The 25234-nt window shown below is 47.2% G+C and overlaps 1 protein-coding gene and 1 non-coding gene across 3 annotated transcripts in view; both read left to right on the top strand.

Moving 5' to 3' along the window:
• Positions 1–25234, top strand: part of LOC106586949 (hyccin 2) — a 153458-nt gene that overhangs the window by 63786 nt on the left and 64438 nt on the right. For both annotated transcript variants that reach the window (XM_045707907.2, XM_045707906.2), the window contains 4 exons: positions 5626–5692; positions 10821–10922; positions 21186–21365; positions 23264–23344. In XM_045707907.2, coding sequence (XP_045563863.1) covers positions 5639–5692; positions 10821–10922; positions 21186–21365; positions 23264–23344 — 417 coding nt within the window. In that variant the 5' untranslated portion in view covers positions 5626–5638. The remainder of the gene's footprint in view (positions 1–5625; positions 5693–10820; positions 10923–21185; positions 21366–23263; positions 23345–25234) is intronic.
• Positions 11274–11349, top strand: trnaa-ugc (transfer RNA alanine (anticodon UGC)). The gene has a single exon. It is a non-coding gene; the product is annotated as a tRNA-Ala (tRNA).

The raw sequence follows: 25234 nt of genomic DNA, 5'->3' as shown, positions 1-25234 counted from the left end.
GAAAGCCTCTCACTGTGAAAGGTCATGTCTGTATCCCCAGCCAACGTAGAGAAAGCCTCTCACTGTGAAAGGTCATGTCTGTATCCCCAGCCAACGTAGAGAAAGCCTCTCACTGTGAAAGGTCATGTCCGTATCCCCAGCCAACGTAGAGAAAGCCTCTCACTGTGAAAGGTCATGTCCGTATCCCCAGCCAACGTAGAGAAAGCCTCTCACTGTGAAAGGTCATGTCCGTATCCCCAGCCAACGTAGAGAAAGCCTCTCACTGTGAAAGGTCATGTCCGTATCCCCAGCCAACGTAGAGAAAGCCTCTCACTGTGAAAGGTCATGTCCGTATCCCCAGCCAACGTAGAGAAAGCCTCTCACTGTGAAAGGTCATGTCCGTATCCCCAGCCAACGTAGAGAAAGCCTCTCACTGTGAAAGGTCATGTCCGTATCCCCAGCCAACGTAGAGAAAGCCTCTCACTGTGAAAGGTCATGTCCGTATCCCCAGCCAACGTAGAGAAAGCCTCTCACTGTGAAAGGTCATGTCCGTATCCCCAGCCAACGTAGAGAAAGCCTCTCACTGTGAAAGGTCATGTCCGTATCCCCAGCCAACGTAGAGAAAGCCTCTCACTGTGAAAGGTCATGTCCGTATCCCCAGCCAACGTAGAGAAAGCCTCTCACTGTGAAAGGTCATGTCCGTATCCCCAGCCAACGTAGAGAAAGCCTCTCACTGTGAAAGGTCATGTCTGTATCCCCAGCCAACGTAGAGAAAGCCTCTCACTGTGAAAGGTCATGTCTGTATCCCCAGCCAACGTAGAGAAAGCCTCTCACTGTGAAAGGTCATGTCTGTATCCCCAGCCAACGTAGAGAAAGCCTCTCACTGTGAAAGGTCATGTCTGTATCCCCAGCCAACGTAGAGAAAGCCTCTCACTGTGAAAGGTCATGTCTGTATCCCCAGCCAACGTAGAGAAAGCCTCTCACTGTGAAAGGTCATGTCTGTATCCCCAGCCAACGTAGAGAAAGCCTCTCACTGTGAAAGGTCATGTCTGTATCCCCAGCCAACGTAGAGAAAGCCTCTCACTGTGAAAGGTCATGTCTGTATCCCCAGCCAACGTAGAGAAAGCCTCTCACTGTGAAAGGTCATGTCTGTATCCCCAGCCAACGTAGAGAAAGCCTCTCACTGTGAAAGGTCATGTCTGTATCCCCAGCCAACGTAGAGAAAGCCTCTCACTGTGAAAGGTCATGTCTGTATCCCCAGCCAACGTAGAGAAAGCCTCTCACTGTGAAAGGTCATGTCTGTATCCCCAGCCAACGTAGAGAAAGCCTCTCACTGTGAAAGGTCATGTCTGTATCCCCAGCCAACGTAGAGAAAGCCTCTCACTGTGAAAGGTCATGTCTGTATCCCCAGCCAACGTAGAGAAAGCCTCTCACTGTGAAAGGTCATGTCTGTATCCCCAGCCAACGTAGAGAAAGCCTCTCACTGTGAAAGGTCATGTCTGTATCCCCAGCCAACGTAGAGAAAGCCTCTCACTGTGAAAGGTCATGTCTGTATCCCCAGCCAACGTAGAGAAAGCCTCTCACTGTGAAAGGTCATGTCTGTATCCCCAGTCAACGTTTAGAAAACCTCTCACTGTGAAAGGTCATGTCCGTATCCCCAGCCAACGTAGAGAAAGCCTCTCACTGTGAAAGGTCATGTCCGTATCCCCAGCCAACGTAGAGAAAGCCTCTCACTGTGAAAGGTCATGTCCGTATCCCCAGCCAACGTAGAGAAAGCCTCTCACTGTGAAAGGTCATGTCCGTATCCCCAGCCAACGTAGAGAAAGCCTCTCACTGTGAAAGGTCATGTCTGTATCCCCAGTCAACGTTTAGAAAGCCTCTCACTGTGAAAGGTCATGTCCGTATCCCCAGCCAACGTAGAGAAAGCCTCTCACTGTGAAAGGTCATGTCCGTATCCCCAGCCAACGTAGAGAAAGCCTCTCACTGTGAAAGGTCATGTCCGTATCCCCAGCCAACGTAGAGAAAGCCTCTCACTGTGAAAGGTCATGTCCGTATCCCCAGCCAACGTAGAGAAAGCCTCTCACTGTGAAAGGTCATGTCCGTATCCCCAGCCAACGTAGAGAAAGCCTCTCACTGTGAAAGGTCATGTCTGTATCCCCAGCCAACGTAGAGAAAGCCTCTCACTGTGAAAGGTCATGTCTGTATCCCCAGCCAACGTAGAGAAAGCCTCTCACTGTGAAAGGTCATGTCTGTATCCCCAGCCAACGTAGAGAAAGCCTCTCACTGTGAAAGGTCATGTCTGTATCCCCAGCCAACGTAGAGAAAGCCTCTCACTGTGAAAGGTCATGTCTGTATCCCCAGCCAACGTAGAGAAAGCCTCTCACTGTGAAAGGTCATGTCTGTATCCCCAGCCAACGTAGAGAAAGCCTCTCACTGTGAAAGGTCATGTCTGTATCCCCAGCCAACGTAGAGAAAGCCTCTCACTGTGAAAGGTCATGTCTGTATCCCCAGCCAACGTAGAGAAAGCCTCTCACTGTGAAAGGTCATGTCTGTATCCCCAGCCAACGTAGAGAAAGCCTCTCACTGTGAAAGGTCATGTCTGTATCCCCAGCCAACGTAGAGAAAGCCTCTCACTGTGAAAGGTCATGTCTGTATCCCCAGCCAACGTAGAGAAAGCCTCTCACTGTGAAAGGTCATGTCTGTATCCCCAGCCAACGTAGAGAAAGCCTCTCACTGTGAAAGGTCATGTCTGTATCCCCAGCCAACGTAGAGAAAGCCTCTCACTGTGAAAGGTCATGTCTGTATCCCCAGCCAACGTAGAGAAAGCCTCTCACTGTGAAAGGTCATGTCTGTATCCCCAGCCAACGTAGAGAAAGCCTCTCACTGTGAAAGGTCATGTCTGTATCCCCAGCCAACGTAGAGAAAGCCTCTCACTGTGAAAGGTCATGTCTGTATCCCCAGTCAACGTTTAGAAAGCCTCTCACTGTGAAAGGTCATGTCCGTATCCCCAGCCAACGTAGAGAAAGCCTCTCACTGTGAAAGGTCATGTCCGTATCCCCAGCCAACGTAGAGAAAGCCTCTCACTGTGAAAGGTCATGTCCGTATCCCCAGCCAACGTAGAGAAAGCCTCTCACTGTGAAAGGTCATGTCCGTATCCCCAGCCAACGTAGAGAAAGCCTCTCACTGTGAAAGGTCATGTCTGTATCCCCAGTCAACGTTTAGAAAGCCTCTCACTGTGAAAGGTCATGTCCGTATCCCCAGCCAACGTAGAGAAAGCCTCTCACTGTGAAAGGTCATGTCCGTATCCCCAGCCAACGTAGAGAAAGCCTCTCACTGTGAAAGGTCATGTCCGTATCCCCAGCCAACGTAGAGAAAGCCTCTCACTGTGAAAGGTCATGTCCGTATCCCCAGCCAACGTAGAGAAAGCCTCTCACTGTGAAAGGTCATGTCCGTATCCCCAGCCAACGTAGAGAAAGCCTCTCACTGTGAAAGGTCATGTCTGTATCCCCAGCCAACGTAGAGAAAGCCTCTCACTGTGAAAGGTCATGTCTGTATCCCCAGCCAACGTAGAGAAAGCCTCTCACTGTGAAAGGTCATGTCTGTATCCCCAGCCAACGTAGAGAAAGCCTCTCACTGTGAAAGGTCATGTCTGTATCCCCAGCCAACGTAGAGAAAGCCTCTCACTGTGAAAGGTCATGTCTGTATCCCCAGCCAACGTAGAGAAAGCCTCTCACTGTGAAAGGTCATGTCTGTATCCCCAGCCAACGTAGAGAAAGCCTCTCACTGTGAAAGGTCATGTCTGTATCCCCAGCCAACGTAGAGAAAGCCTCTCACTGTGAAAGGTCATGTCTGTATCCCCAGCCAACGTAGAGAAAGCCTCTCACTGTGAAAGGTCATGTCTGTATCCCCAGCCAACGTAGAGAAAGCCTCTCACTGTGAAAGGTCATGTCTGTATCCCCAGCCAACGTAGAGAAAGCCTCTCACTGTGAAAGGTCATGTCTGTATCCCCAGCCAACGTAGAGAAAGCCTCTCACTGTGAAAGGTCATGTCCGTATCCCCAGCCAACGTAGAGAAAGCCTCTCACTGTGAAAGGTCATGTCCGTATCCCCAGCCAACGTAGAGAAAGCCTCTCACTGTGAAAGGTCATGTCTGTATCCCCAGCCAACGTAGAGAAAGCCTCTCACTGTGAAAGGTCATGTCTGTATCCCCAGCCAACGTAGAGAAAGCCTCTCACTGTGAAAGGTCATGTCTGTATCCCCAGCCAACGTAGAGAAAGCCTCTCACTGTGAAAGGTCATGTCTGTATCCCCAGCCAACGTAGAGAAAGCCTCTCACTGTGAAAGGTCATGTCTGTATCCCCAGCCAACGTAGAGAAAGCCTCTCACTGTGAAAGGTCATGTCTGTATCCCCAGCCAACGTAGAGAAAGCCTCTCACTGTGAAAGGTCATGTCTGTATCCCCAGTCAACGTTTAGAAAGCCTCTCACTGTGAAAGGTCATGTCCGTATCCCCAGCCAACGTAGAGAAAGCCTCTCACTGTGAAAGGTCATGTCCGTATCCCCAGCCAACGTAGAGAAAGCCTCTCACTGTGAAAGGTCATGTCCGTATCCCCAGCCAACGTAGAGAAAGCCTCTCACTGTGAAAGGTCATGTCCGTATCCCCAGCCAACGTAGAGAAAGCCTCTCACTGTGAAAGGTCATGTCCGTATCCCCAGCCAACGTAGAGAAAGCCTCTCACTGTGAAAGGTCATGTCCGTATCCCCAGCCAACGTAGAGAAAGCCTCTCACTGTGAAAGGTCATGTCTGCCTCGGCGATGTCATTTTGAGTAATGAAGTCAAATGACAGCATACACGCGAACACCACAACAGAACACCACAACAGAACACCACAACAGAACACCACAACAGAACACCACAACAGAACACCACAACAGAACACCACAACACAACAGAACACCACAACACCACACCACAACAGAACACCACAACAGAACACCACAACAGAACACCACACCACAACAGAACACCACACCACAACAGAACACCACACCACAACAGAACACCACACCACAACAGAACACCACACCACAACAGAACACCACACCACAACAGAACACCACAACAGAACACCACAACAGAACACCACACCACAACACCACACCACCACACCACAACACCACACCACAACACCACACCACAACACCACAACATAACAGAACACCAGAACAGAACACCACAACAGAACACCACAACAGAACACCACAACAGAACACCACAACACCACAACAGAATACCACAACAGAATACCACAACAGAATACCACAACACCACAACAGAATACCACAACAGAATACCACAACAGAATACCACAACACCACAACAGAATACCACAACACCACAACAGAATACCACAACAGAATACCACAACACCACAACAGGTTGTAAGCAAGTTGATTATGCGATATTGACACAGATATTGTTAGTAAAACAAGTCTGTTAACAGTTCTAATGAGTTAACATGTTCTCTCTTTCCCCTCTCCCCTCCTCTCTCCCTTCTTCCCTCTCCTATCACTTTCCTCTCTTCCCTCTCTCCCCCCTCTCCTCTCTCCTCTCTCCTCTCTCTCTTTCTCTTCCCTCTCTCTTGCTCTAGGTGTGTGAGGAAGATGCTGGGCTCAGAGCAGGGAGGAGTGGTGGAGGAATGGCTGTCAGAATTCAAGGTGGGTCACAGACCTCTAGTTACATGGAACAATATTTATATACACACAGGCTTCCTCCTGTCTCTCTACTGACCCTTACTGGCCTGGCAGTACAGAGGGTGAAGGCTGCTTCCTGTCTCTCTCTCTCTACTGACCCTTACTGGCCTGGCAGTACAGAGGGTGAAGGCTGCTTCCTGTCTCTCTACTGACCCTTACTGGCCTGGCAGTACAGAGGGTGAAGGCTGCTTCCTGTCTCTCTCTCTCTACTGACCCTTACTGGCCTGGCAGTACAGAGGGTGAAGGCTGCTTCCTGTCTCTCTACTGACCCTTACTGGCCTGGCAGTACAGAGGGTGATGGCTGCTTGCTGTCTCTCTACTGGCCTGGCAGTACAGAGGGTGAAGGCTGCTTCCTGTCTCTCTACTGGCCTGGCAGTACAGAGGGTGAAGGCTGCTTCCTGTCTCTCTACTGGCCTGGCAGTACAGAGGGTGAAGGCTGCTTCCTGTCTCTCTACTGGCCTGGCAGTACAGAGGGTGAAGGCTGCTTCCTGTCTCTCTACTGGCCTGGCAGTACAGAGGGTGAAGGCTGCTTCCTGTCTCTCTCTCTCTACTGACCCTTACTGGCCTGGCAGTACAGAGGGTGAAGGCTGCTTCCTGTCTCTCTACTGACCCTTACTGGCCTGGCAGTACAGAGGGTGATGGCTGCTTGCTGTCTCTCTACTGGCCTGGCAGTACAGAGGGTGAAGGCTGCTTCCTGTCTCTCTACTGGCCTGGCAGTACAGAGGGTGAAGGCTGCTTCCTGTCTCTCTACTGGCCTGGCAGTACAGAGGGTGAAGGCTGCTTCCTGTCTCTCTACTGGCCTGGCAGTACAGAGGGTGAAGGCTGCTTCCTGTCTCTCTACTGGCCTGGCAGTACAGAGGGTGAAGGCTGCTTCCTGTCTCTCTACTGGCCTGGCAGTACAGAGGGTGAAGGCTGCTTCCTGTCTCTCTACTGGCCTGGCAGTACAGAGGGTGAAGGCTGCTTCCTGTCTCTCTACTGGCCTGGCAGTACAGAGGGTGAAGGCTGCTTCCTGTCTCTCTACTGGCCCTTACTGGCCTGGCAGTACAGAGGGTGAAGGCTGCTTCCTGTCTCTCTACTGACCCTTACTGGCCTGGCAGTACAGAGGGTGAAGGCTGCTTCCTGTCTCTCTCTCTCTACTGACCCTTACTGGCCTGGCAGTACAGAGGGTGAAGGCTGCTTCCTGTCTCTCTACTGACCCTTACTGGCCTGGCAGTACAGAGGGTGATGGCTGCTTGCTGTCTCTCTACTGGCCTGGCAGTACAGAGGGTGAAGGCTGCTTCCTGTCTCTCTACTGGCCTGGCAGTACAGAGGGTGAAGGCTGCTTCCTGTCTCTCTACTGGCCTGGCAGTACAGAGGGTGAAGGCTGCTTCCTGTCTCTCTACTGGCCTGGCAGTACAGAGGGTGAAGGCTGCTTCCTGTCTCTCTACTGGCCTGGCAGTACAGAGGGTGAAGGCTGCTTCCTGTCTCTCTACTGGCCTGGCAGTACAGAGGGTGAAGGCTGCTTCCTGTCTCTCTACTGACCCTTACTGGCCTGGCAGTACAGAGGGTGAAGGCTGCTTCCTGTCTCTCTCTCTCTACTGACCCTTACTGGCCTGGCAGTACAGAGGGTGAAGGCTGCTTCCTGTCTCTCTACTGACCCTTACTGGCCTGGCAGTACAGAGGGTGATGGCTGCTTGCTGTCTCTCTACTGGCCTGGCAGTACAGAGGGTGAAGGCTGCTTCCTGTCTCTCTACTGGCCTGGCAGTACAGAGGGTGAAGGCTGCTTCCTGTCTCTCTACTGGCCTGGCAGTACAGAGGGTGAAGGCTGCTTCCTGTCTCTCTACTGGCCTGGCAGTACAGAGGGTGAAGGCTGCTTCCTGTCTCTCTACTGGCCTGGCAGTACAGAGGGTGAAGGCTGCTTCCTGTCTCTCTACTGGCCTGGCAGTACAGAGGGTGAAGGCTGCTTCCTGTCTCTCTACTGGCCTGGCAGTACAGAGGGTGAAGGCTGCTTCCTGTCTCTCTACTGGCCTGGCAGTACAGAGGGTGAAGGCTGCTTCCTGTCTCTCTACTGGCCTGGCAGTACAGAGGGTGAAGGCTGCTTCCTGTCTCTCTACTGGCCTGGCAGTACAGAGGGTGAAGGCTGCTTCCTGTCTCTCTACTGGCCTGGCAGTACAGAGGGTGAAGGCTGCTTCCTGTCTCTCTCTCTACACACCGAACATTCTGATTGACATATGTGTTTTTCTGTTGCTCATTAGGAAAACTAGATTTCAGTCTTGGAGGTGTTTCCTGACCGATTCTCCGTGTGCTTTGATTCTGCTTGTCCCCATGAGCCACAGAATCAATCGAAGATAACTCAAGAAATGTGTCATTAATTATGATGTTTTTGCTGAGGATGTTTTAGTTGAGCAGTTTGACATCTGAGGTGTTTGATGCCGTATTTCTCAAGTTAAAACATGTGTGATGATTTGTTGTCTTACGGAAACAGTTGGAGCTGCTGAACATGTCTGTCTGATATCGGATAGAGAGCAATCACCGCAGCTGTCCATGTTAGTGGGCAAATGGACATTTACCTGTTGTGATACACAGATGTTCCAGTCTCTGTTTTAGACCAGCCTTTATGACCAGAATTATCCTGTTGCTATAGTTACACTCGCGTTGGACACTAGAATAACTTCCTGACTCTTATTGATGACACGGTGGCGTTTTCAAAAAGGATTTGTTGCTTTTTAAAGGCTGTCGCTCTTTCAGCTCGATTACGCTAGGAACTCGTGACAACTGGACTACACTTCTACTGTTTCCATTTCCCCAGACTACCCTAACTATCTGTTTCTATTTCTCCAGACTACCCTAACTATCTGTTTCTATTTCTCCAGACTACCCTAACGATCTGTTTCTATTTTTCCAGACTACCCTAACGATCTGTTTCTATTTTTCCAGACTACCCTAACGATCTGTTTCTATTTCTCCAGACTACCCTAACGATTTGTTTCTATTTCTCCAGACTACCCTAACGATCTGTTTCTATTTCTCCAGACTACCCTAACGATCTGTTTCTATTTCTCCAGACTACCCTAACGATCTGTTTCTATTTCTCCAGACTACCCTAACGATCTGTTTCTATTTCTCCAGACTACCCTAACGATCTGTTTCTATTTCTCCAGACTACCCTAACGATCTGTTTCTATTTCTCCAGACTACCCTAACGATCTGTTTCTATTTCTCCAGACTACCCTAACGATCTGTTTCTATTTCTCCAGACTACCCTAACGATCTGTTTCTATTTCTCCAGACTACCCTAACGATCTGTTTCTATTTCTCCAGACTACCCTAACGATCTGTTTCTATTTCTCCAGACTACCCTAACGATCTGTTTCTATTTCTCCAGACTACCCTAACGATCTGTTTCTATTTCTCCAGACTACCCTAACGATCTGTTTCTATTTCTCCAGACTACCCTAACGATCTGTTTCTATTTCTCCAGACTACCCTAACGATCTGTTTCTATTTCTCCAGACTACCCTAACGATCTGTTTCTATTTCTCCAGACTACCCTAACGATCTGTTTCTATTTCTCCAGACTACCCTAACGATCTGTTTCTATTTCTCCAGACTACCCTAACGATCTGTTTCTATTTCTCCAGACTACCCTAACGATCTGTTTCTATTTCTCCAGACTACCCTAACGATCTGTTTCTATTTCTCCAGACTACCCTAACGATCTGTTTCTATTTCTCCAGACTACCCTAACGATCTGTTTCTATTTCTCCAGACTACCCTAACGATCTGTTTCTATTTCTCCAGACTACCCTAACGATCTGTTTCTATTTCTCCAGACTACCCTAACGATCTGTTTCTATTTCTCCAGACTACCCTAACGATCTGTTTCTATTTCTCCAGACTACCCTAACGATCTGTTTCTATTTCTCCAGACTACCCTAACGATCTGTTTCTATTTCTCCAGACTACCCTAACGATCTGTTTCTATTTCTCCAGACTACCCTAACGATCTGTTTCTATTTCTCCAGACTACCCTAACGATCTGTTTCTATTTCTCCAGACTACCCTAACGATCGGTTTCTATTTCTCCAGACTACCCTAACGATCTGTTTCTATTTCTCCAGACTACCCTAACGATCTGTTTCTATTTCTCCAGACTACCCTAACGATCTGTTTCTATTTCTCCAGACTACCCTAACGATCTGTTTCTATTTCTCCAGACTACCCTAACTATCTGTTTCTATTTCTCCAGACTACCCTAACGATCTGTTTCTATTTCTCCAGACTACCCTAACTATCTGTTTCTATTTCTCCAGACTACCCTAACGATCTGTTTCTATTTCTCCAGACTACCCTAACTATCTGTTTCTATTTCTCCAGACTACCCTAACGATCTGTTTCTATATCTCCAGACTACCCTAACTATCTGTTTCTATATCTCCAGACTACCCTAACTATCTGTTTCTATTTCTCCAGACTACCCTAACTATCTGTTTCCATTTCTCCAGACTACCCTAACTATCTGTTTCTATTTCTCCAGACTACCCTAACGATCTGTTTCTATTTCTCCAGACTACCCTAACTATCTGTTTCTATTTCTCCAGACTACCCTAACTATCTGTTTCTATTTCTCCAGACTACCCTAACGGTCTGTTTCTATTTCTCCAGACTACCCTAACTGTCTGTTTCTATTTCTCCAGACTACCCTAACGGTCTGTTTCTATTTCTCCAGACTACCCTAACGGTCTGTTTCTATTTCTCCAGACTACCCTAACGGTCTGTTTCTATTTCTCCAGACTACCCTAACTGTCTGTTTCTATTTCTCCAGACTACCCTAACTGTCTGTTTCTATTTCTCCAGACTACCCTAACGATCTGTTTCTATTTCTCCAGACTACCCTAACGATCTGTTTCTATTTCTCCAGACTACCCTAACTGTCTGTTTCTATTTCTCCAGACTACCCTAACTATCTGTTTCTATTTCTCCAGACTACCCTAACTGTCTGTTTCTATTTCTCCAGACTACCCTAACTATCTGTTTCTATTTCTCCAGACTACCCTAACGGTCTGTTTCTATTTCTCCAGACTACCCTAACTATCTGTTTCTATTTCTCCAGACTCTACCAGAAACCCACATCTCCACCTATGCAGGCAGCCTTCACCTGAAGAAGTCTCTGGTGCCAGCTCTCTACAGAGTCATCCAGGACACCAGCAGTGAGGTGAGACGGATGCAGACGACAGACTGTTTCCACCCTACCTAGGAAGCAGCGTGGCGTTTCAGGACAGAAAACGACTGACTCAGTCGATTCCCACGGGGGACCAGTACGAAATAGTATGACATAAGAGTGACTGTTATCTGTTGTGACGAGGTGAACGGAGCTGGCAGATCCCCAGCGCTCTGCCAGCGCCTCCCCCCACGCCAGCTGGTCTGCTCTGTCTGTGGAGGACTCAGGACGTAGATTGAAATCCGTGTGGCAGTGCCAGCCTTGTTACCTGGTAACCACCGTGTACCTGTCACTGTCCTGTCATCACCACGCCATGCAGGAGCATCAGGTGGCTAACTAGACACTGGTCCCCTGTGGCTCAGTTGGTAGAGCATGGTGTTTGCAACGCCAGGGTTGTGGGTTCGATTCCCACGGGGGACCAGTACGGAGGGAATTTTTTTTAATGAAATGTATGCATTCACTACTGTAAGTCTCTCTGGATAAGAGCGTCTGCTAAATGACTAAAATGTAAAATGTTGACTACAGGAGACACGGACCGCGTCGACTACGGGAGACACAGACCACGCAAAATCTCCTGAGGGGGAAAAGGTGTGGTCGTGCCCTCTTCCCAGCATGGCTGGTTTTCCCTTCGTAGACCCCGCCACATACGTCTCATGCCTGAGCCGTTGAATTGTGACTCCACTTCGTCTCTGTACTGACGTTTTGCCTGTTTGATTGATTGACTTACGGAGGGCGAACCTGCACTGTTTGTATTCAAGCATATTACCGGTCACCTTACCATAGTTAAATGTGGTGGTTCGCACTTTCAGTTTTGCGCAAATGCTACCATTTATCCACGACTTTTGGTTTGGGTAGGTTTTAATCGTCACAGTGGGAACAACATCGTGTCAGTGTATACTGCAAGAAGGCGCCGAAGAACATGGCTGACGTTTTACATTCTCCAATTGTGCAATTATATTTTTGTTTGCGTTTTGTGTCATTTATTTTTGAACTTATTTCGTACATAATGTTGCTGCTACCGTCTCTTTATGAATGAAAATAACTTCTGGACATCAGAACAGCGATTACTCACCGCGGACTGGAAGAAACTTTTTCCTTTAACGAGTCCGACGAGAAGGATATCCTGCTTTCACTGGAACAGGCCCAGATCCAAGCCTTTTGCGTGAAGAAAAGACGCCAGAAAAGGGGACGCAGAGCGGGGATCCTTCTGAGAATCCGGAGGCGAGCGAGTAAACTCCCAATGCTTTCCATTCTCCTTGCTAACGTGCAATCATTGGAAAATTAAATTGATGACCTACTATTAAGATTATCCTACCAACGGGACATTAAAAACTGCAACATCTTATGTTTCACCGAGACGTGGCTGAACGAAGAAATGGACAATATAGAGTTGGCGGGATTTTCCGTGCACCGGCAGAACAGAGACGCTACCTCTGGTAAGACGAGGGGTGGGGTCGTGTCTTTTTGTCAATAACTGCTGGTGCGCGATGTCTAATATTAAAGAAGTCTCGAGGTATTGCTCGCCTGAGGTAGAATACCTCATGATAAGCTGTAGACCACACTATCTACCAAGAGAGTTCTCATCTATATTATTCGTAGCCTTTATTTACCACCACAAAACGATGCTGGCACTAAGACCGCTCTCAACCAACTCTATAAGGCCAGAAGCAAAGAAGAAAATGCTCACCCAGAAGCGGCGCTCCTAGTGTCCGGGGACTTTAATGCAGGCAAACTTAAATCAGTTTCACCAAATTTTTACCAGCATGTCACATGTGCAACCAGGGGGGGAAAAATCCACACACAGAGATGCATACAAAGCTCTCCCCTGTCCTCCATTTGGCAAAGCTGACCATAATTCTATCCTCCTGATTCCTGCTAACAAGCAAAAACTAAAGCAGGAAGTACCAGTGTCTCGCTCAATACGGAAGTGGTCAGATGACGCGGATGCTAAGCTACAGGACTGTTTTGCTGCACAGACTGGAATATGTTCCGGGATTCATCCAATGGCATTGAGGAATACACCTTCTCAGTCATCGGCTTCATCAATAAGTGATTGATGACGTCTTCCCCATAGTGACTGTATGCACATATCCCAGCCAGAAGCCATGGATTACAGGCAACATCCGCATCGAGCTAAAGGCTAGAGCTGCCGCTTTCAAGGAGCGGGAGACTAATCCGGACGCTTATAAGAAATCCTGCTATGCCTTCAGACGAACCATCAAACAAGCAAAGCGTCAATACAGGATAAAGGTTGAATCCTACTACACCGGCTCTGACGCTCGTCGGATGTGGCAGGGCTTGAAAACTATTACGGACTACAAAGGGAAACCCAGCCGCGAGCTGCCCAGTGACGTGAGCCTACCAGGCGAGGTAAATGCCTTTTTATGCTCGCTTCGAACAGAACACTGAAGCATGCATGAGAGCACCAGCTGTTCTGGATGTCTGTGTGATAACGCTCTTGGTAGCCGATGTGAACACAACCTTTTAAACAGGTCAACATTGCCGCTAGGGCCAGACGGATTACCAGGACGTGTACTCAAAGCCTGCGCGGACCAACGGTCAAGTGTCTTCACTGACATTTTCAACCTCTCCCTGACCGAGTCTGTAATACATACATGTTTCAAGCAGACCACCATAGTCCCTGTGCCCAAGGAAGCGATGGTAACCTGCCTAAATGATTACGGCCCTGTGGCACTCACGTCTGTAGCCATGAAGTGCTTTGAAAAGCTGGTCATGGCTCACATCAACAGCATCCTCCCGGACACCCTAGACCCACTCCAATTCGCATACCGCCCCAACAGATCCACAGATGACCCAATCGCACTCTACACCGCCCTTTCTCACCTGGACAAAAGGAACACCTATGTGAGAATGCTGTTCATTGACTACAGCTCAGCATTTAACACCATAGTGCCCACGAAGCTCATCACTAAGCTAAGGACTCTGGGACTAAACACCTCCCTCTGCAACTGGATCCTGGACTTCCTGATGGGCCACCCCCAGGTGGTAAGAGTAGGCAACAACATGTCTGCCACGCTGATCCTTAATACTGGGGTCCCTCAGGGGTGTGTACTTAGTCCCCTCCTGTTTTCCCTGTCCACCCACGACTGCGTGGCCAAACATGACTCCAACACCATTAACTTCTTGCGTATCAGTGGGACGCTAGCGTTCCATTTCGACATCTTCCGGTGAAATTGCAGAGTGCCAAATTCAAATTAAATTACTATAAATATTGAACTTTCTACAAATCACAAGTGCAATATATCAAAATAAAGCTAAACTTGTTGTTAATCCAGCCGCCGTGTCAGATTTCAAAAAGGCTTTACGGTGAAAGCAAACCATGCGATTATCTGAGGACAGCGCCCAGCACACAAATGCATAACAAATCATTTTCAACCAGGGAGTTGCGACACGAAAGTCAGAAATAGCGATATAATATATGCCTTACCTTTGAAGATCTTCTGTTGGCACTCCAAAAGGTCCCAGTTACATTACAAATGGTCCTTTTGTTCGATAAAGTCCTTCTTTACATCCATAAAAACTCAGTTGAGCTGGCGCGCTTCAGTCAATAATCCACTCGGTTTCCCTCCTTCAAAATGCAAACAACATGAATCCCAAACGTTACCAGTAAAGGTATCCAAACAAGTCAATCAACGTTTATAATCAAACCTTGGGTACCCTAATACGCAAATAAACAATCAAATTTAAGACGGAGAATCGTTGTTATCTTTACCGGAGAAAAATACCAAAGAACGCGCTCTCATTCACACGCTTGGAAACACTACAGCCAAAATGGGAGCCACCCATTTTTCCCAAAATCAGCCTGAAACTCTTTCTAAAGACTGTTAGTGGAAGCCCTAGGAACTGCAATCGGGCACGATTTCGCCCTATTATAAAAGTGCCAGCCAATGAAATCAGTGGTAGGATTACATTTTTTTGGGGGGGGTATGGTTTGTCCGCGGGGTTTCGCCTGCCATTTCAGTTCTGTTATACTCACAGACATTATTTTAACAGTTTTAGAAACTTTAGAGTGTTTTCTATCCAAATCGACCAATTATATGCATATCCTAGCTTCTGGGCCTGAGTAGCAGGCAGTTTACTTTGGGCACGCTTTTCATCCGGATGTCAAAATACCGCCCCCTATCCCAAAGAAGTTAAGTTTGCTGACTACACAACAGTGGTAGGCCTGATCACCGACTTCGATGGGACGGCCTATAGGGGGGAGGTCAGAGAACTGGCAGCGTGGTGCCAGGACAACAACCTCTCCCTCAATGTGATCATGACAAAGGGGCATATCGTGGACTACAGGAAAAGGCGGGCCGAACAGGCCCCCATTTAACATCGTCGGGGCTGTTGTGGAGTGGGTCGAGAGTTTCAAGTTCCTTGGTGTCCACATCACCAACGAACTATCGTGGTCCAACATACCAAGACAGTCGTGAAGAGGGCTCAACAAAACCCTTTTTGGGCCCCCAGATTCTCAAAAGGTTCTACAGCTGCACCATCGAGAGCATCCTGACTGGTTGCATCCCTGCCTAGTATGGCAACTGCTTGTCATCTGACCATAAGGTGCTACAGAGGGTAATGCGAACGGCCCAGTACATCACTGGGGCCAAGCTTCCTGCCATCCAGGACCTATATAATAGGCGGTGTCAGAGGAAAGCCCATAAAATTGTCAGAGACTCCAGTCACCCAAGTTATAGACTGTTTTCTCTGCTACCGCACAGCATGCCAAGCGCCAAGGACAGGACCAAAAGGCTCCTTAACAGCTTCTACCCCCAAGCCATTAGGCTGCTGAACAATTCATAAAAATCACCACCAGACAATTTACATTGACACCCCCCCCCCTGTACAGTGCTGCTACTTGCTGTTTGTTACCTATGCATAGTCGCTTCCTTCGCCCCCACCTACATGTGCAGATTACCTCAGCTAGCCTGTACCCCTGGACACTGACTCGGTACCGGTGCCCCCTGTATATAGCCTCGTTATTGTTATTCTTATTGTGTTACTTTTTATTATTGCCTTTTATTTTAGCCTACTTGGTAAATATTTTCTTCCTGAACTGCACTGTTGGTTAAGGGCTTTTAAGTAAGCATTTCACGGTAAAGTCTACACTTGTTGTATTCGGCGCATGTGGCAAATAAAGTTTTTGATTTGACATTGACGTTATTCTGAGGCAACCCGGAACATAGTTTTGATCACGCAGACTGGGCTATCTTGAAGCATGGATTCCAATTGGTCAGACCACGTTGATTAGCCATTAGCATGGGTACTTCCTTTTATATTTTTTGCTTATAGGAAAGGAGATGCAGAATGGAGTCGTGATCTGATCTGCCGCAGGGAGGCCGAGGGAGAGCCTTGTAGCCATCTCAGAGTATTTAAAGCACGTGTACTACAGTCAATGTGTTAGAACTTCGGTAGCTTTTTCCTGAAATTTGCTTTGTTGAAGTCTCCAACTACAATAAATGTGGCCTCAGGTTATGTGGTTTCCAGTTTGCATAAATTCCAGTGTAGTTCCTTGAGTGCCGTTGTGGTATCGGCTTAAGGGGGAAAATACACTCCTGTGACTATAACCGAAGATAATTCTCTAATACGATCGGCATTTTATTGTGAGATATTCTTGAGTTGAGTTCCTGTACGTTATAACAATCGCACCATGATTGTTAGTATAATCATGAAACATAGACCTCTGCCTGCCTTCTTCCCGGAGAGTTCTTTATTCCTGTTTGCGCGATGTATTGAGAACCCAGCTGGCTGTATGGACGGGGACAGTATACCCGGAGAGAGCTATGATTCCTTGAAACGGAGTATGTTACTGTCCCTGATGTCTCTCTGGAAGGAGATCCTCGCCCTGAGCTCGTCTACTGTATTGTCCTGGGACTGAACATTCTCGAGTAATATACTGAACATTAGATGGTAATACACTCAGAAGCGGTGGATGGTGTGCCCGCCTCCTGAGTCAAACTAGTAGTCCACTCCGAATACCTCTTCTCTGCCGGAGGTGTCTTGGAGCAGCCTCTGGGATAAGTTAAAACGCCTTTGGGGGTACGAACAACAAAAAAAAACAATTCGGGAAAGTCGCATTCCTGGTCAGAATGGTGGTCAGTTACCGCCGCTCTGATATCCAAGTTATTTCCGGCTGTATTTAATAGCACAAAAAAATGTATCTGGAATAATAATGCAAGAAATAACAAAAAAATACGGCAGTTGCTTAGGAGCTAAAAGCAGAGCTGCCATGTCTGTCGGCGCCATCTTCCTGTCCCTCCCTGTTTCAGGTGGTTTTCTTCCATCTGGTTCTCAGTGAATATGACCCAGGAGGTTGCTGCTGTCTCTCTTTGTGACACATTTAGGTGGAGGAGCAAACCCCAGTCTCCTAAAATCTTGGTAGGTTAGTTATTACAGGCTCACAGGCCGGCCATGTCAGGGTAGGGCGTAACACACTGCAGCACTCTTCTGGCCCACATTCCGTCATGTGATCTCCTCATTCATCTCCCTCCATGTTTAGTTCTTTTGTCTCCCTGTAGGCGATGGCAAGGCCAGGCAGTCTGGTGTGTTGACCTCACATTTTCCTGAGTGATAATCCATCTGTCAGACTAAAGCATTAAATTTCAAACACTCTGGTGGGGACAGACAGAGATAATTCCTCCAGGACACCAAGAGAAGCACATGACATGATTACATGTGCCATTTACAACATGACAAGACACCTGGCACACTTGGCATCATTACTGTGACCATGATGTATGTTGCTTTGTCTGTCTAACATAGGTCTGTCTGTCCCCTAGCTGCTTCATGCCACCATTTTGTCCTGTTGTCCCTGTAGCTCTTTGAGTCTAATGGTTGTAGTATATGTTACTCTATCCCTGTAGTCTAATGGTTGTAGTATATGTTACTCTATCCCTGTAGTCTAATGGTTGTAGTATATGTTACTCTATCCCTGGAGTCTAATGGTTGTAGTATATGTTACTCTATCCCTGTATCCCTGGAGTCTAATGGCTGTAGTTATGTTACTCTATCCCTGTATCCCTGTAGTCTAATGGTTGTAGTATATGTTACTCTATCCCTGTAGTCTAATGGTTGTAGTATATGTTACTCTATCCCTGGAGTCTAATGGTTGTAGTATATGTTACTCTATCCCTGTAGTCTAATGGTTGTAGTATATGTTACTCTATCCCTGTAGTCTAATGGTTGTAGTATATGTTACTCTATCCCTGTATCCCTGCAGTCTAATGTTTGTAGTATATGTTACTCTATCCCTGTATCCCTGTAGTCTAATGGTTGTAGTATATGTTACTCTATCCCTGTATCCCTGTAGTCTAATGGTTGTAGTATATGTTACTCTATCCCTGTATCCCTGGAGTCTAATGGTTGTAGTATATGTTACTCTATCCCTGTATCCCGTGAGTCTCCTGGTTGTAGTCTATGTTACTCGGTCCCTGTAGTATATGTTACTCTATCCCTGTAGCCCGGCTAATGGTTGTAGTATATGTTACTCTATCCCTGTATCCCTGGACTCTAATGGTTGTAGTATATGTTACTCTATCCCTGTATCCCTGTAGTCTAATGGTTGTAGTATATGTTACTCTATCCCTGTAGTCTAATGGTTGTAGTATATGTTACTCTATCCCTGGAGTCTAATGGTTGTAGTATATGTTACTCTATCCCTGTACCCGGCTCTAATGGTTGTAGTATATGTTACTCTATCCCTGTACCCGTGCTAATGGTTGTAGTATATGTTACTCTATCCCTGTAGTCTAATGGCTGTAGTATATGTTACTCTATCCCTGTATCCCTGTAGTCTAATGGTTGTAGTATATGTTACTCTATCCCTGTATCCCTGTAGTCTAATGGTTGTAGTATATGTTACTCTATCCCTGTATCCCTGTAGTCTAATGGTTGTAGTATATGTTACTCTATCCCTGTAGTCTAATGGTTGTAGTTATGTTACTCTATCCCTGTATCCCTGGAGTCTAATGGCTGTAGTTATGTTACTCTATCCCTGTATCCCTGGAGTCTAATGGTTGTAGTATATGTTACTCTATCCCTGTATCCCTGGAGCCTAATGGTTGTAGTATATGTTACTCTATCCCTGTATCCCTGGACTCTAATGGTTGTAGTATATGTTACTCTATCCCTGTATCCCTGGAGTCTAATGGTTGTAGTATATGTTACTCTATCCCTGTATCCCTGTAGTCTAATGGTTGTAGTATATGTTACTCTATCCCTGTATCCCTGGAGTCTAATGGTTGTAGTATATGTTACTCTATCCCTGTATCCCTGTAGTCTAATGGTTGTAGTATATGTTACTCTATCCCTGGAGTCTAATGGTTGTAGTATATGTTACTCTATCCCTGTAGTCTAATGGTTGTAGTTATGTTACTCTATCCCTGGAGTCTAATGGCTGTAGTATATGTTACTCTATCCCTGTATCCCTGTAGTCTAATGGTTGTAGTATATGTTACTCTATCACTGTAGTCTAATGGTTGTAGTATATGTTACTCTATCCCTGTATCCCTGTAGTCTAATGGTTGTAGTATATGTTACTCTATCCCTGTATCCCTGTAGTCTAATGGTTGTAGTATATGTTACTCTATCCCTGTAGTCTAATGGCTGTAGTATATGTTACTCTATCCCTGTATCCCTGTAGTCTAATGGCTGTAGTTATGTTACTCTATCCCTGTATCCCTGGAGTCTAATGGCTGTAGTTATGTTACTCTATCCCCTGTATCCCTGTAGTCTAATGGTTGTAGTATATGTTACTCTATCCCTGTAGTCTAATGGCTGTAGTATATGTTACTCTATCCCTGGAGTCTAATGGTTGTAGTATATGTTACTCTATCCCTGTATCCCTGTAGTCTAATGGTTGTAGTATATGTTACTCTATCCCTGTAGTCTAATGGCTGTAGTATGTTACTCTATCCCTGGAGTCTAATGGTTGTAGTATATGTTACTCTATCCCTGTAGTCTAATGGTTGTAGTATATGTTACTCTATCCCTGTATCCCTGTAGTCTAATGGTTGTAGTATATGTTACTCTATCCCTGTAGTCTAATGGTTGTAGTATATGTTACTCTATCCCTGTAGTCTAATGGTTGTAGTATATGTTACTCTATCCCTGTATCCCTGCAGTCTAATGGTTGTAGTATATGTTACTCTATCCCTGGAGTCTAATGGTTGTAGTATATGTTACTCTATCCCTGTAGTCTAATGGTTGTAGTATATGTTACTCTATCCCTGTAGTCTAATGGCTGTAGTTATGTTACTCTATCCCTGTAGTCTAATGGTTGTAGTATATGTTACTCTATCCCTGTAGTCTAATGGTTGTAGTTATGTTACTCTATCCCTGGAGTCTAATGGCTGTAGTATATGTTACTCTATCCCTGTATCCCTGTAGTCTAATGGTTGTAGTATATGTTACTCTATCCCTGTATCCCGTAGTCTAATGGTTGTAGTATATGTTACTCTATCCCTGTATCCCTGGAGTCTAATGGCTGTAGTTATGTTACTCTATCCCTGTATCCCTGGAGTCTAATGGCTGTAGTATATGTTACTCTATCCCTGTAGTCTAATGGCTGTAGTATATGTTACTCTATCCCTGTAGTCTAATGGTTGTAGTATATGTTACTCTATCCCTGTATCCCTGGAGTCTAATGGCTGTAGTTATGTTACTCTATCCCTGTATCCCTGGAGTCTAATGGTTGTAGTATATGTTACTCTATCCCTGTATCCCTGGAGTCTAATGGCTGTAGTTATGTTACTCTATCCCTGTATCCCTGGAGTCTAATGGCTGTAGTATATGTTACTCTATCCCTGTAGTCTAATGGCTGTAGTATATGTTACTCTATCCCTGTAGTCTAATGGCTGTAGTTATGTTACTCTATCCCTGTATCCCTGGAGTCTAATGGCTGTAGTTATGTTACTCTATCCCTGTATCCCTGTAGTCTAATGGTTGTAGTATATGTTACTCTATCCCTGTAGTCTAATGGCTGTAGTATATGTTACTCTATCCCTGGAGTCTAATGGTTGTAGTATATGTTACTCTATCCCTGTATCCCTGTAGTCTAATGGTTGTAGTATATGTTACTCTATCCCTGTATCCCTGTAGTCTAATGGTTGTAGTATATGTTACTCTATCCCTGTATCCCTGTAGTCTAATGGCTGTAGTATATGTTACTCTATCCCTGTAGTCTAATGGCTGTAGTATATGTTACTCTATCCCTGGAGTCTAATGGTTGTAGTATATGTTACTCTATCCCTGTAGCTCCTGGAGCCGGTCTGTCACCAGCTGTTTGAGATGTACCGGAGCTCTGAGGACCGCCTGAGACGCTTCACACTGCAGTTCCTTCCGGAGCTGGTCTGGGTGTACCTCCGCATCACCGCCAGCAGGGACCGCCAGAGCAACGGCTGCATAGAGGCCTTGCTGCTGGGCATATACAACCTGGTAACTACTACTACCTACCTAAACCTACAAAACTAACCTAGTTATAACCCTACACCTCATGCTAGGCATATGTACAGACTGTGAGGGGTTAGGGATAGGGCTTTAGTCTCTGGAAGAGGCTGGATGTTAGGGATGGGATAGGGCTTTAGTCTCTGTGGAAGAGGCTGGATGTTAGGGATAGGGATTTAGTCTCTATGGAAGAGGCGGGATGTTAGGGATGGGATAGGGCTTTAGTCTCTATGGAAGAGGCTGGATGTTAGGGGTGGGATAGGGCTTTAGTCTCTATGGAAGAGGCTGGATGTTAGGGGTGGGATAGGGCTTTAGTCTCTCTGGAAGAGGCTGGGTGTTAGGGATAGGGATTTAGTCTCTCTGGAAGAGGCTGGATGTTAGGGGTGGGATAGGGCTTTAGTCTCTCTGGAAGAGGCTGGATGTTAGGGACAGGGATTTAGTCTCTCTGGAAGAGGCTGGATGTTAGGGATAGGGCTTTAGTCTCTGTGGAAGAGGCTGGATGTTAGGGGTGGGATAGGGCTTTAGTCTCTCTGGAAGAGGCTGGATGTTAGGGGTGGGATAGGGCTTTAGTCTCTATGGAAGAGGCCTGATGTTAGGGGTGGGATAGGGCTTTAGTCTCTATGGAAGAGGCTGGATGTTAGGGATAGGGCTTTAGTCTCTATGGAAGAGGCTGGATGTTAGGGATAGGGCTTTAGTCTCTATGGAAGAGGCCTGATGTTAGGGGTGGGATAGGGCTTTAGTCTCTATGGAAGAGGCTGGATGTTAGGGGTGGGATAGGGCTTTAGTCTCTATGGAAGAGGCTGGATGTTAGGGGTGGGATAGGGATTTAGTCTCTATGGAAGAGGCTGGATGTTAGGGGTGGGATAGGGATTTAGTCTCTCTGGAAGAGGCTTGGAAAGCCGGTGCTGAAGGTCAGATGAAGGTCCTCTGTCGTTACTGGAAGAGGCTTGGAAAGCCGGTGCTGAAGGTCAGATGAAGGTCCTCTGTCGTTACTGGAAGAGGCCACTAAAGCTCCTTCAGGACGTGTGGAAAGGACCCTTGGTCTATCTAGTAACTGCTAGCGATATCGTTGGAGAGGGCTCTGTCTGTGTGTGTGAGAGGATCATAAATGATGCATCAGTCTTCTCTCATCTACCATGGCTGTAGACTACTCTCATCAGTTACACAGCACGGCTCTCTGCAGACAGACATTGGATATACAGAGAGAATCTGGCTCTGGGCAGACAGCCAGGCAGTGAAGGGCTTGGTTAACAATTAGCATAGCAGTCAAGGACATGGTTAGCATGGTAGCAGGGTTAGCATTATCACAGCTGTGAAGGGTATGGTTAGCATGGGTAGCAATATCACAGCAGTGAAGAATATGGTTAGCACGATAAGCAATTTTCATAAGAAATGTTTGTGATAAGCAAATAGCATGGTTAGCAATAGCATGGTTAGCAGTAGCATGGGTAGCACAGTAGTGAATGGCATGGTTAGCGTTAGCAGTGCTGATCTCATGAAGGATTAGTGTCGGGGTACACAGACCCAGTGAGTAACTCTCCCAGAGGACGGACAGAGGATAGGAGGGACTACTAAGGGCATGCAGTCCATTACGACACAGGGTCACTAAGCTTACTCTCAAAGCACACAAACACTGTCCACCAGATTATTAAATTCAACCAACCTGGCCGAAGAAGCTTGTTTCGTTGGCCTCTGTCTGGCCGTCCAGAATCACAACACAAGGCCTTTGGCCCCGTTGAAGGGTGCTCATCGTTTTCCTGATGTGCTCAGCTAACCCGTTTATTCACACACACACACACACACACACACACACTATCAACCAGACTGTTCAAACCAACCAACCCGCCCAAAAAGCTCTCCAACATTACTTTCTCTCTCTGGTTTTTCAGGAGATTGTGGACAAAGATGGGAACAGCAAGCTCCTGTCGTTCACCATCCCCTCCCTGTCCAAGCCCTCTGTGTATCACGAGGTAAGTTACCATCCCTTCCCTGTCCAAGCCCTCTGTGTATCACGAGGTAAGTTACCATCCCCTCCCTGTCCAAGCCCTCTGTGTATCACGAGGTAAGTTACCATCCCTTCCCTGTCCAAGCCCTCTGTGTATCACGAGGTAAGTTACCATCCCTTCCCTGTCCAAGCCCTCTGTGTATCACGAGGTAAGTTACCATCCCCTCCCTGTCCAAGCCCTCTGTGTATCACGAGGTAAGTTACCATCCCCTCCCTGTCCAAGCCCTCTGTGTATCACGAGGTAAGTTACCATCCCCTCCCTGTCCAAGCCCTCTGTGTATCACGAGGTAAGTTACCATCCCTTCCCTGTCCAAGCCCTCTGTGTATCACGAGGTAAGTTACCATCCCTTCCCTGTCCAAGCCCTCTGTGTATCACGAGGTAAGTTACCATCCCTTCCCTGTCCAAGCCCTCTGTGTATCACGAGGTAAGTTACCATCCCCTCCCTGTCCACGCCCTCTGTGTATCACGAGGTAAGTTACCATCCCTTCCCTGTCCAAGCCCTCTGTGTATCACGAGGTAAGTTACCATCCCCTCCCTGTCCAAGCCCTCTGTGTATCACGAGGTAAGTTACCATCCCCTCCCTGTCCACGCCCTCTGTGTATCACGAGGTAAGTTACCATCCCTTCCCTGTCCAAGCCCTCTGTGTATCACGAGGTAAGTTACCATCCCTTCCCTGTCCAAGCCCTCTGTGTATCACGAGGTAAGTTACCATCCCTTCCCTGTCCAAGCCCTCTGTGTATCACGAGGTAAGTTACCATCCCCTCCCTGTCCAAGCCCTCTGTGTATCACGAGGTAAGACTGGTAGCCTAGCGTTTAGTGTTGGGCCAGTAAACGAAAGGTCGCTGGTTCGAATGCCCGAGCCGACAAGGTGAAAAATCTGTCTGTGCCTTTGGGCAATGTGCTTAACCCTTAATATGCGCCAGGGCCGCGGCCTACTAATCCTGACCCTGTAAAACAACACGTTTCACTGCACCTATGAAAATAAAACGCCATTTCTATGTGTTTTTTGTTGCCCTCTGTCCATCCTCTGTGGGTGCATCCCACAGGCTACCGTATAGGGAATATTGTGTCATTTGAGACAGCTGTTAATCGCCTTTACTCATCTCTCTTGGCCGTAAGACAGGCTTATTATCTGACCATCTGGAGGATGAAGAATGGAGGCTCTGGGATGTTATTCTCATTGTTCACCTCTAGGGGTTAACGCTGCTTTATTGTCCTATTTTCCTTTCTGCTCTGCAGTCGGACAACCCTTTAGAGAATCAATGAACTGAGCTCATTAGCCAGGAAGTGTTTACAGGACACACCAATCTGTTAGCTACTATTGAATGGAGAGAGCGATGCTTTCTACCGGGCCAAATGGATGGAGAGAGCGATGCTTTCTACCGGGCCAAATGGATGGAGAGAGCGATGCTTTCTACCCGGCCAAATGGAAGGAGAGAGCGATGCTTTCTACCCGGCCAAATGGAAGGAGAGAGCGATGCTTTCTACCGGGCCAAATGGATGGAGAGAGCGATGCTTTCTACCCGGCCAAATGGATGGAGAGAGCGATGCTTTCTACCCGGCCAAATGGATGGAGAGAGCGATGCTTTCTACCCGGCCAAATGGAAGGAGAGAGCGATGCTTTCTACCGGGCCAAATGGATGGAGAGAGCGATGCTTTCTACCGGGCCAAATGGATGGAGAGAGCGATGCTTTCTACCCGGCCAAATGGATGGAGAGAGCGATGCTTTCTACCCGGCCAAATGGATGGAGAGAGCGATGCTTTCTACCGGGCCAAATGGAAGGAGAGAGCGATGCTTTCTACCGGGCCAAATGGATGGAGAGAGCGATGCTTTCTACCGGGCCAAATGGATGG

The sequence above is a fragment of the Salmo salar genome, chromosome 25 (assembly GCF_965601325.2).
Source record: "Salmo salar chromosome 25, fSalSal1, whole genome shotgun sequence".
Lineage (NCBI taxonomy): Eukaryota > Metazoa > Chordata > Actinopteri > Salmoniformes > Salmonidae > Salmo > Salmo salar.
The sequence above is the reverse complement of the archived record's forward strand: the minus strand, read 5'-3'. Positions and strand labels throughout refer to the sequence as shown.